We start from the raw sequence: 12,572 nt of genomic DNA on the forward strand, positions 1-12,572 counted from the left end.
CTTTTCTTGTGAGCTTCTTCACGCGCACCACTTCTGTGTTTCAAACTTATTCCAATAGGTTGAAATTTTTTAAGTAGGTAGACAAATAAATATAATTAATGGTCGTCTTGTTGTTTTGTGAAAGCTTTTTTTCGTTGCCACGATATAAGCAACACGATGGGAAAGATAACAGTAAAGCCTATACTCCACAGTCTAACATCAAATTTGTGGTAGAGTAAAAGCTAGAGACCAGAACGAAAAATGCTCCATCGAAGCACAAAAAAGTCGAATAAAAAAGAAGGAACTAGCTTTTCGGCTTATCTGGCAGCCCCAAACACGTTTAAATCAAAATATCTTGAGGTATTCGCGCCTTTGTACTATTAACCCTACTTCCCCAGCGCAACGAGCTCTCTTAGCTGCAAGGTGTTGGCACAGGAGCAAAGGTTACAGTCCCTGATTCTATATCCAAAATCCAGAAGATTCGCCAGCCAATAGTAAACAATATAAATGATCATATGATCATATGGCTGAAGAATATACAGGTAATAGCTAAAAACGTTTTTGTGATAGCAATAAAACTTCGACGGGTGGATTTGTTCCTGAAGGGACGATACAACATTTTTTTTTTTTTTAATTTCTGGGTGGGGAGATTGATTTTTTCCACGAGGAGACCATTTCTTCCTCAAACCCACCTTCTCTTACATGTATGATGAGGGATGCTTCTAGGAGTGGTATGAATCTATAATAGGAAGTATTCCAGCGTGTGGGGGGGGGGGGGGGCGTTCATCTGTAATAAAAAGGTATGCTTGTCCGTGATTTGAGAAATCCCTTATACCCGGAAGGAGCCCGAAACGACTTGTTACCTCCACGTTTTGACCGGCACAGACGACTTTCTAAAGATGTACAATTAATCGTCACTTTCGAGATTACGAGTACAAGTTGCAGGATGGTATTTTTCGTAAAAACATGGAAAACATAAAGTTAAACGGCACCAGCTGCATTGAATAAACGCTATGTTTCCGCATACGCAAGGCCTCTTGACGTTTTCCGTGGAAAAACAAACCTCGTTAACATTTTCAAAAAGCTCTCTTCCAGGCGATAGTTTGGAAGCAAACCATGCATAACGCAGTATTTCTTTAAAAATCGGTGCTGATAATTGGTTATGCAGTATCAAGTGTATTTTAATAGCGTCTTCCGAGAAGCAATTTCTTGTTGTCTTTCGATTAAATACGAACAGTTTTGAAGAGACGGACAAGCATACATTTTCAGTATCACTTTATGCGTTTGGTCGTTTACTAGTCGATAGTTATGAATATTATATTATTTGTGATAATAAAAATTAGTAGACTGCCAAATAACATTGTAAATTTAATAAAAGTTCATTCGATTATACGTATTTATTCCATTATATCAATTGTAATATAAATAGTAAAGAAAATGACTGTGTTGAAAAAAAAAAACTGACGAATGGAACTCGGTCCAGCGATCAAGCGGCTTTAACGTCAACCATTTTTTTTTAAACCATTTTCTTCTGTATTGTACGCTGAATTCGTTCAGGGCGGACATCTGATTACACCCACTCAGTTTGTTTGTTCATCCGTTCGCTCGGTTTTTTTATTATAAAGGTAAGCTAAGGCTCTGACGGAACACGCTTTTTTTTCATTTTGTTCGATATTGATTGTTGTGTTTGGTCGTTGCGGACGTCGCAAGACATCCTGTTCAAGTTCGGTGGTTGATCCTTCCACTCAGTTTTTTTATTACAGAGACCAACCGGCTCTCTGACCGTGCACGCTGAGCTACCGTGCTGGCACCCGTTTAAGTTCGTCCTTGATCGATTGACTCAGTTTTTTTTATTACAGAGGGCAACACGCTGAGCTACCGTGCCAGCATCACTTGGCTGTATCCCCTTCATGGTTAAAATGGCCACGCACAGATATATATTTGAGGACCGAAATTTTCTTGCGATTTTTTCAGTAACGCTTGAGAAGTACGTGCATTATGTCACATGACATGGGTACTAATACCAACTAGTAAAAAAGCGTGAATACGTCAAGATGGTTTGATTCAAGTGTATGCTGCATCTGTAATTGGAACTATCCCTGAGTGGGAATGCATGCATTTTACACTTAAATGGCACGTTGTGTCATACTGCATGACATGACAAACGCCATGTTGGAAGACATGATGGCATGTTTCATGTTATACGACATGACATCATGCATCACGTTGCTTTGCATTATGTCACATGACATGGGTACTAATACCAACTAGTAAAAAAGCGTGAATATGTTAAGAAGGTTTGATTTAAATGTCTTTGAAGCTGCTAGTTAAGTTGAAAAGCTAGTTCCTTTCTTTTACAACCCTAACATTGCCCAGCAGATATTCGCCTTTTTGAGCTAGGATAGCAGCAATTCTCATTCTGTATGTCCATCATCAGTCATTGTGATCAGCAAATTTATTTTTGCTACAGATATCTACCATCTCTCTCAGTCCACGATAACTAACTAATGAAGGAAAGCCCTGGCGATTTTTGTGTTCATCACTTCTGGACACCTACAAATCTGTTAGTGGAACTCGCTGTCATCCTAAAAAGCAAGTAACAGACGCACGCATAAATCGAATGAACATTTTTTGTGACGATAATGTGTTGGTATCTGGTAACTCGCACAGCAAAAAAGAAATAGGCTGTGATCTGGGCGAGAGGCGTCATACTTCCTGTGGTTTAATCACCCAGCGGAAAGACTTCCGCTACGCCTATAGATATACTGAGCCCATGCTCCCAGCGGAGCGCATTGCGTGTGTTTCCATCTCAGGCTGAACAACTGACGATGCATCCAGGGGGTGTAGCAGCTTCGTTGCTGGTTTTTCTGGCAGCGAACGACACCGTGTTGTTCGATTGTGTCTGCAAGCACATCTTGGGTGACCTCAACCAACGCAGACTCAGTCCCGGCGAAACACAGATGTCGTGGACCTACTGTATGCAGGTATACCGAAGTAAGTACTTTTTCGTACAGTGTGGATAGATATGACGTTACCCACCGCGCAGTTTTGGACTACTGCAGAGGCAGCTTGTCTTGCATACAGTGTTATGAAGTAAGTTGAAACGTTCTGAGGCTGACAGTGAAGCATTTGTTTATAGGGGGGAAACTGCGCTTCATTTACAACCTTTCAGGTCACTCAACTTTGTCGAACCTTCTTCCAGTGAGAAACCATTGTGATGATTTGGAAAGTCTGAAAGTTACGCATCCTCACCTGTCAAAACGTTTTCACTGAGCCCAAAACGTTTCCCGGGCGTTGCAAAATTTGGTGGACAGTTTCTACAATAACAAAACATGTTCGTGGGGAAGTTGTGGCGCACATTGTCATAATCATACCCTTTATGTATTTTCTATAATAATATTTCTTTAGATAGTTACAGAGATTGAGAGATTACGATACAGGCCAACTCGAAATGAATGTAGCGTAGAGAAAGGGTTGTGACCGTTTAATTCGTAGCGACAGGTACGTCAGTGGATTCCTTGAATAGGGTACAGACAGACAGTCTTGCGAAGTACTTTTGAGCATGTATTCCGATGACTGTCCTGAGCAGCTAGTTCGGCAGCCCATACGCAATGGAAATATCTTAGACCTTGTAGTTACAACAGGCGAGAACTTATCGATGGCGTCGGTACAGAGACGGGTATTAGTGATCATGACGTCATCATAGCGACCATGGTTACTATGGAGGGAACATGATGGTTATTTAGGTTAGACGGTAGTTTGAGGTACTCTGATGAACACTCACCAGTCGATACGCAGCAAGGCAAGTCGGCACGCCCGGGTTCCCGGGTTCGATTCCCGTCGGGGTCAGGGATTTTCTCTGCCTCGTGATGACTGGGTGTTGTGTGATGTCCTTAGGTTAGTTAGGATTAAGTAGTTCTAAGTTCTAGGGGACTGATGACCATAGCTGTTAAGTCCCATAGTGCTCAGAGCCATTTGAACCGTTTTGAACCAAGTCGGACATTGTTTAGAGTAAAGACATTCGACTATAAAAATGTTGTCAGTGAACGTTCGAAGTACTGCTAACAAAGTTCCAAAATTTACTGCCCTCCAGGAAAGTCCTCAAGCTCAAATTATTTTTTGAGACCGAGAGCTGGCTGAAACCTGAACTAGAGAGCAATGAGATATTTAACGTCACGTGGAACGTATATCGGAAAGAGAGATTAGGAAGTTAGAGAGCATAGGTAGGGGAAAGTTCATTGCTGTTGACAAAACTATTGTCTCTATTGAGGTCGAAGTGGAGTGCGACAGTGAAGTCATCTGGTTACGTATAACAGATGTAGGTGAAACCAAGTTAATTGCCGGATGTTTTTACCTGCCACCCGATTTCGCTGTGACAGTTCTAGAGTCATTCAAAGAGCGTCTACAGTCAGTAGCGCGTAAATACCCAGATGACGAAATACTAGCGGCTTTAACCAGTCAGGTATAGACTGGAATGTCTATGGACTCATTGTAGAGGGCACAGGCAGACAGTCGTGCGAAATACTTTTAAACACGTTTTCTTGAAACTGTCTTGAGCAGCTAGCTCGGCAGCTCACACGCAACTGCAATATCGTAGACTTTGTAGCTACAAACAGGTCAGATCTTATCGACAATGTCAGTACAAAAACGGGTTTTAGCGATCATGATGACATTATAGCAACTATAGTTACGAAAGGTAATAAATCAGTCATGAAGGCTAGGAGAGTGTTTCGGCTAGAAAGGGTAGATAAGCAGTTGTTAGCATCTCACTTCGGCAATCAATTGATTTCATTTAGTTCCAGTATGATGCACATCGAGGAATTAGGGCCACAGTTTAAACAAACTGCAAATCATGCCCTGGACAAGTTTGTGGATTAAGGACAGAAAAGACCCATCGTGGTTCAAAAACGAAATTCGGAAAATGCCTTGGAAGCGAAAACTGTTGCACTCTCGTTGCAGAACACTTGAATGACGACAGGCAAATGTTGGAAGAGTTTCGTGCGCCTGGAAGAAGAATTATGCGCGAAGCGTACAACTACTACCGGTTTGCCTTAGCAAGAAATCTACATCTACATCTACATACATACTCCGCAATCCACCGTACGGTGCGTGGCGGAGGGTACCTCGTACCACAACTAGCATCTTCTCTCCCTGTTCCACTCCCAAACAGAACGAGGGAAAAATGACTGCCTATATGCCTCTGTACGAGCCGTAATCTCTCTTATCTTATCTTTGTGGTCTTTCCGCGAAATATCAGTTGGCGGCAGTAAAATTGTACTGCAGTCAGCCTCAAATGCTGGTTCTCTAAATTTCCTCAGTAGCGATTCACGAAAAGAACGCCTCCTTTCCTCCAGAGACTCTCACCCGAGTTCCTGAAGCATTTCCGTAACACTCGCGTGATGATCAAACCTACCAGTAACAAATCCAGCAGCCCACCTCTGAACTGCTTCTATGTCCTCCGTCAATCCGACCTGATAGGGATCCCAAACGCTCGAGCAGTACTCAAGAATAGGTCGTATTAGTGTTTTATAAGCTGTCTCCTTTACAGATGAACCACATCTTTCCAAAATTCTACCAATGAACCGAAGACGAGTATCCGCCTTCCCCACAACTGCCATTACACGCTTGTCCCACTTCATATCGTTCTGCAATGTTACACCAAATATTTATTCGACGTGACTGTGTCAAGCGCCACACTACTAATGGAGTATTCAAACATTACGGGCTTCTTTTTCCTATTCATCTGCATTAATTTACATTTATCTATATTTAGAGTTAGCTGCCATTCTTTACACCAGTCACAAATCCTGTCCAAGTCATCTTGTATCCTCCTACAGTCACTCAACGATGACCCCGTACACCACAGCATCATCAGCAAACAGCCGCACATTGCTATCCACCCTATCCAAAAGATCATTTATGTAGATGGAAAACAACAGCGGACCTACCACACTTCCCTGGGGCACTCCAGATGATACCCTCACCTCCTATGAACACTCACCATCGAGGACAACGTACTGGGATCTAGCCGAGATCTCGAGAAAATTCTGGTCATACGTAAAATCGCTAAGCGAGTCTAAAGCCTAAGTCCACTCATAAGTTGATCTGTCTGGTGTGGTAATAGAAGATAGCAAAACGAAAGCAGAAGTTTTAATTATCGTGTCCAAAAATTATTCACGCAGGAGAATCGTAGAAACATATTGTTGTTTGACCATCGCACAGAGTTCCGTATGGACAACATTGTATTGTATTGTATTGAACTGGGGACCTAGAAACGACGGAGAGGCTTCGTCCGCGCCGTAGCCCTCAGTGGTGCACAACCCCACAACAGGCTACAGCAGTCCACTCACCCCACCGCCGCCCCACACCGAACACAGCGTTATTGTGCGGTTCTTATTGTGCAGTTCTTATCAACGTAGCGCTACGCAATAAACAGTTATAGCCATCTGCTGTCGCTATATGCATATTCAAGCGCCCTGTATTTCCTCGAGTAGCAGCTTAAAGAGCTACGAAAATGGCTCTGAGCACTATGGGACTCAACTGCTGAGGTCATTAGTCCCCTAGAACTTAGAACTAGTTAAACCTAACTAACCTAAGGACATCACAAACATCCATGCCCGAGGCAGGATTCGAACCTGCGACCGTAGCGGTCTTGCGGTTCCAGACTGCAGCGCCTTTAACCGCACGGCCACTTCGGCCGGCTAAAGAGCTACGAGGCTGTAGAGGGAGTGTGTCCCCGCGGCTAGAGAACGTCAGCAGTTTACGTACCGAACCGTACAGAATGATCCTTACAGCAGGTCAGTTGTGGGAGGTGCGTCTCGCTACCTGAGAACACATGTTGCTGCCAGTCATTTAGATCGGGGACTACTAGCAGAAGAGGCGCCATACTGTCATAACTGTAATTATGAATATTAATAATAATGATTCATTTTTGTTATAGGGAAAATCTCTCAATTATTGGCCATAATTGTGACATTATTCCAATCCAGTAAATTTCAACTTTCAGAAACAACTAATGGGACAGATTCTCGCGACAGTATACGAGGAAGTACGATGTCGTACGAAATTACTAGCAGGTTATGGAGCAGTGCAAGTGAGTCATTCGGACCCTAGACACAATCCATGCGGATCTTAGTGGTAGTTAGGAGCGTAAATTTTTTCCATTTACAAATTAAATATGTATATTACTATCATATAACCTCATCTAAGCGTCTGTTTTTTTACACCGATATTACCTTTTTTCCATCTAATCTTCAGCATTCTTCTGTAGCACCATATTTCGAAAGCTTATATTCTCTTCTTGTCTAAACTATTTATCACCCATGTTCCACATTCATACATGGCTACACTCCATACAAATACTTTTGGAAAAGACTTCTTGACACTTAAATCTATACTCGATGTTAACAAATTTCTCTTCTTCAGAAACGCTTTTCTTGCCATTTTATATCCTCTCTACTTCGACCATCATCAGTTACTTTGCTCCCCAAACAGCAAACCTCATCTACTACTTAAAGTGTCTCATTTCCTACTCTAATTTCCTCAGCATCACCTGATTTAATTAGACTACATTCCATTATCCTTGTTTTGCTTTTGTTGATATTCATCTTATGCAAGACACTGTCCATTCAGTTCAACTGTTCTTCCAGGTACTTTGCTATCTCTGACAGAATAACGATGTCGTCGGCAAACCTCAAAGATTTTATTTGGATTTTAATTCCTAGTCCAAATTTTTCTTTTATTTCCTTTACTGCTTGCACAATTGCACAATATACTGATTGAATAAGATCGGGGATAGGCTACAACCCTGTTTCACTCTCTTCTTAACCACTGCTTCCCTTGCATACCTCTCGACTCTTCTAACTGTCATCTGGTTTCTGTGCAAATTGTAAACAGCCTTTCTCTCCCTGCACTGCCCCTCGACTCTTATAACTGCCATCTGGTTTCTGTACAATTTGTAAATAGCCTTTCTCTCCCTGCACTTGACCCTTGCCACGTTCAGAATTTGATAGAGAGTATTCCAGTCAACATTGCCAAAAGCTTTCTCTAAGTCTACAATTGCTTCATCTAAGGTAAGTCGTAAGGGTCAGTAATGCCTCACGTGTCCCAAACTTTCTACGGAATCCAAACTGATCTTCCCCGAGGTCGGCTTCTACCAGTTTTTCCATTCTTCTGTAAAGAATTCGTGTTAGTATTTTGCAGCCGTGGCTTATTAAACTGATAGTTCGGTAATTTTCACATCTGTCAACACCTGCTTTCTTTGGGAATGGAACTGTTATATTCTTCTTGAAGTCAGAGGGTATTTCGCCTGTATCATACATATTGCTCACCAGATGGTAGAGTTTTGTCAGGGCTGGAACTCCCAACGCTATCAGTAGTTCTAATGGAATGTTGTCTACTCCCGGGGCCTTGATTCGACTTAGGTCTTTCAGTGCTCTGTCAAATTCTTCACGCAGTATCATATCTCCCATTTCATCTTCATCTACATCCTCTTCCATTTCCATAATATTGTCCTCAAATACATCGCCCTTGTATAGATCCTCTATATACTCCTTCCACCTTTCTGCTTTCCCTTCTTTGCTTAGAACTGGGTTTCCACTTCATACAAGTGGTTCTCTTTTCTCCAAAGGTCTCTTTAATTTTCCTGTACACAGTATCTATCTTACGCCTAGTGATATATGCCTCTACAGCCTTACATTTGTCCTGTAGTCATCCCTGCTTAGCCATTTTGCACTTCCTGTCGACCTCATTTTTGAGACGTTTGTATTTCTTTACGCCTGCTTCAATTACAGCATTTTTATGTTTTCTCCTTTCATCAATTAAATTCAGTATCTCTTCTGCTACCCAAGGATTTCTACTAGGCCTTGTCTTTTTACCTATTTGATCCTCTGCTGCCTTCACTATTTCATCCCTCAAAGTTACCCATTCTTCTTCTACTGTATTTCTTTCCCCTGTTCCTGTCAATCGTCCCCTACTGCTCTCTCTCAAACACTCTACAACCTCTGGTTCTTTCAGTTTACTCCAGGTCCCATCTCAAATTCCCACCTCTCTGCAGTTTCTTCAGTTTTAATCTACGGTTCATAACCAATAGGTTGTAGTCAGAGTCTACATCTGCACCTGTTGTTACACGCTATATTTCGGGGGTCTTTAGCGGGAGAGATATGCAACTTGCTTCAGAGAAGCGGAAAAGTCGACCGAGTAATATGCATGAGACGTAAAATCCGAACCGATATTGCGTACAGAATAAAAACAATTTGGAGGCACTAGTTTCCGCATGCCCTCCTAGGACTAAGAGAGAATGTCGAATGTTTACAAAAGGAGCAACATGAATAGTCGCTATCTTATTTGAGTATCAGAAGAAGCGAGTCATGTGTCCCGCGAGAGACTGAAGAATCTGGGATTAAACTACAGCCGCCTACGTGTCGCTTCCTTTAGGTACCGGGAAGACAACAGCACCAGTTACTACACGCACAGAGTAATCTCAGAAGTGGAGAGCATTAGCAAACTGTTGCGGTCATCAGTCCCTAGACGTACACACTACTTAATCTAGCTTTCGCTACGGACAAGACACTCACCCACGCCGAGGGAGGACTCGAACCTCCAACGGGGGGGGGGGGGGGGGGGATCCGCGCGTACCGTGGCAAGGAGCCCTACTAGACCACGCGGCTATTCCGCGCGGCCAATCTGAGAAGTCGTCATTTTTCCAGAGCACTATACGGAGATTCACGGTCAAGTCACATTAATGTGATCATCGCCTATGTTACACGTGAACGTGTAATAATCACTCAGACGGCAGATGGCAGCAGTAGCAGTGTCCGGGGGCGCGGAAAACAATGCCGTCGTAGCATTGCAAGCTTCGGAAATTTTACATTCAAGTAACTATATTTACTTGATCCATTTTGTTATCGAAAATTACCGCATCCCCGTTACAATGAACTCGTTTCTTTTATTTATTTATTCATTTTCGTTTGACATCGTCACTGGAAATGTGAACTAATTTTCATGTGTAAATGTCCAACTGTTGCCAGTCATTAGATTACAGTCTTTTTCAACGAAAGGAATTCTAAACAAGAAACAAAATAGCTTCATACATCGAAAATACTGTTGTGCTTAAACTTTTTTAAACATGCACATTAGAAAAGATAAATATCCCCCTCTTGCAACTGAAAGGAGAAACTTTATAAGACAAAAAAATTTTATTTGATAAAACAAGTATCTCTCTTTTGCCTCTTCTTCTGTCTCCCACCCCCTTCCCCAAGGTGTACAATCGGAAGGTATTTCATTAACATTCAGTGCTCCTCACCCCATAGTCAACCAAGATACCTAAAGAAGAGCACCAATATGTTTACAGTTTCTTGTAAAAGCAACCCAGTACAAACGTAACTTCCTCAGATTTACAAATAAGATAAAGAAGCACGACTTCTGTTGCTGCTGAACCATGAAGTTGGTTTTGTATGTCAATCCTTAAAACAGGTGGAAATTTAAGTTCAGGAGTACACTATTTGTTAAGAAGTGTAATGAATTGCGCAATTAATTGATTGCAGAAATCTCTCAGAACAATGTGTGTTGGTCAACTACCGCCAATAGTTTCACATTTTCCTGTGTCAGAGAGGGAGACACCACCACTATGAGTATGCCTGCAACAGACCTGGCGTTCGCCGTGCCTAGCTGACGTGACGTCACGAACAAGCGCCGAGGCCTTCTTTGAGTCGGTGTTGATCGTAGTCGTAATGCGGAAACGAAGCGATTTACCTGACGTCCAAAAGGACAGGATCACTGGCTTTCGGGCGAAAGGTAGAAGCATTGCCTAAACGGCCAAGTTTGTAAACTGTTCTCTTGTCGCCGTGCTTAAATTATACCGTGCATGGCAAAATGCCCCTATTCAAAGGCAGCTTTGGTTCACCACGGGCCCTAGATGACAGGCATGAAAGACGTCTGCAGAGATACGCACAGACGAATAGACTTACAACTGTAGAGCAACTGACCGCCTAGATGAACGAGGGGCTACCAACAGCGTATCCTGAACGACCGTTCAGGGAAGGCTGTTCCTATGAGGCCACGCCAGCAGGCGCCTGGTTCGCGCACCCTTGCTGACTGCTGTCCATCGTCGACGAAGGCTCGTCAGTACCTCAGCTGTAAGTCCACTGAGTGCCAACAGACGATCTTTTTATATGGATCACATTTTATGATCCATCAAATAGTCGGTCGTCGTTGTGTAAGGCGTGAGACATCTGAAAGAAAACACCCTGCAACAACCTTCTGAAGGTTCCAGGTTGGAGAGGGGGAGCGTTATGGTTTGGGGAATACACTACTGGCCATTAAAATTTCTACACCACGAAGATGACATGCTACAGACGCGAAATTTAACCGACAGGAAGAAGATGCTGTGATATGCAAATGATTAGCTTTTCAGAGCATTCACACTAATGTTGGCGCCGGTGGCGACACCTACAACGTGCTGACATGAGGAAACTTTCCAACCGATTTCTCACACACAAACATCAGTTGACCGGCGTTGCCTGGTGAAACGATGTTGTGATGCCTCGTGTAAGGAGGAGAAATGCGTACCATCACGTTACCGACTTTGATAAAGGTCGGATTGTAGCCTAACGCGATTACGGTTTTCGGTGGGTTTTCGGTGGGTTCAGGAGGGTAATACGGAGCGCCGTGCTGGATTCCAACGGCCTCGCATCACTAGCAGTCGACATGACAGGCATCTTATCCGCATGGCTGTAACGGATCGTACAGCCACGTCTCGATCGCTGAGTCAACAGATGGGGACGTTTGCAAGACAACAACCATCTGCACGAACAGTTCGACGACGTTTGCAGCAGCATGGACTATCAGCTCTGAGATCATGGCTGCGGTTGCCCTTGACGCTGCATCACAGACAGGAGCGCCTGCGATGGTGTACTCAACGACGAACCTGGGTGCACGAATGGCAAAACGTCATTTTTTCGAACGAATCCAGGTTCTGTTTACAGCATCATGATGGTCGCATCCGTGTTTGGCGACATCGCAGTGAACGCACATTGGAAGCATTCGTCATCGGCATACTGGCGTATCACCCGGCGTGATGGTATAGGGTGCCACTGGTTACACGTCTCGGTCACCTCTTCTTCGCATTGACGGCACTTTGAACAGTGGACATTACATTTCAGATGTGTTACGACCCGTGGCTCTACCCTTCATTCGATCCCTGCGAAATCCTACATTTCATCAGGATAATCCACGACCGCATGTTGCAGCTCCTGTACGGGCCTTTCTGGATACAGAAAATGTTCGACTGCTGCCCTGACGAGCACATTCTCCAGATCTCTCACTAATTGAAAACGTCTGGTCAATGGCGGCCGAGCAACTGGCTCGTCACAATACGCCAGTCACTACTCTTGATGAACTGTGGTACCGTGTTGAAGCTGCATGGGCAGCTGTTCGTGTACACGCCATCCAAGCTCTTTTTGACTCAATGCCCAGGCGTATCAAGGCCGTTATTACGGCAAGAGGTGGTTGTTCTGGGTACTGGTTTCTCAGGTTCTATGCACCCAAATTGTGTGAAAATGTAATCACGTGTCAGTTCTAGTATAACATATTTG

General features: G+C 43.4%; 1 protein-coding gene across 2 annotated transcripts in view; it reads left to right on the forward strand.

Annotated features, from left to right (window-relative positions):
• The first annotated feature begins 2,785 nt into the window (after positions 1-2,785).
• Positions 2,786-12,572, forward strand: part of LOC126251315 (uncharacterized) — a 136,466-nt gene continuing 126,679 nt past the window's right edge. For both annotated transcript variants that reach the window (XM_049951648.1, XM_049951666.1), the window contains exon 1: positions 2,786-2,973. In XM_049951648.1, the coding sequence (XP_049807605.1) occupies positions 2,808-2,973 (166 nt within the window). In that variant the 5' untranslated portion in view covers positions 2,786-2,807. The remainder of the gene's footprint in view (positions 2,974-12,572) is intronic.

Source organism: Schistocerca nitens, chromosome 1 (genome assembly GCF_023898315.1).
Source record: "Schistocerca nitens isolate TAMUIC-IGC-003100 chromosome 1, iqSchNite1.1, whole genome shotgun sequence".
Classification (NCBI taxonomy): domain Eukaryota; kingdom Metazoa; phylum Arthropoda; class Insecta; order Orthoptera; family Acrididae; genus Schistocerca; species Schistocerca nitens.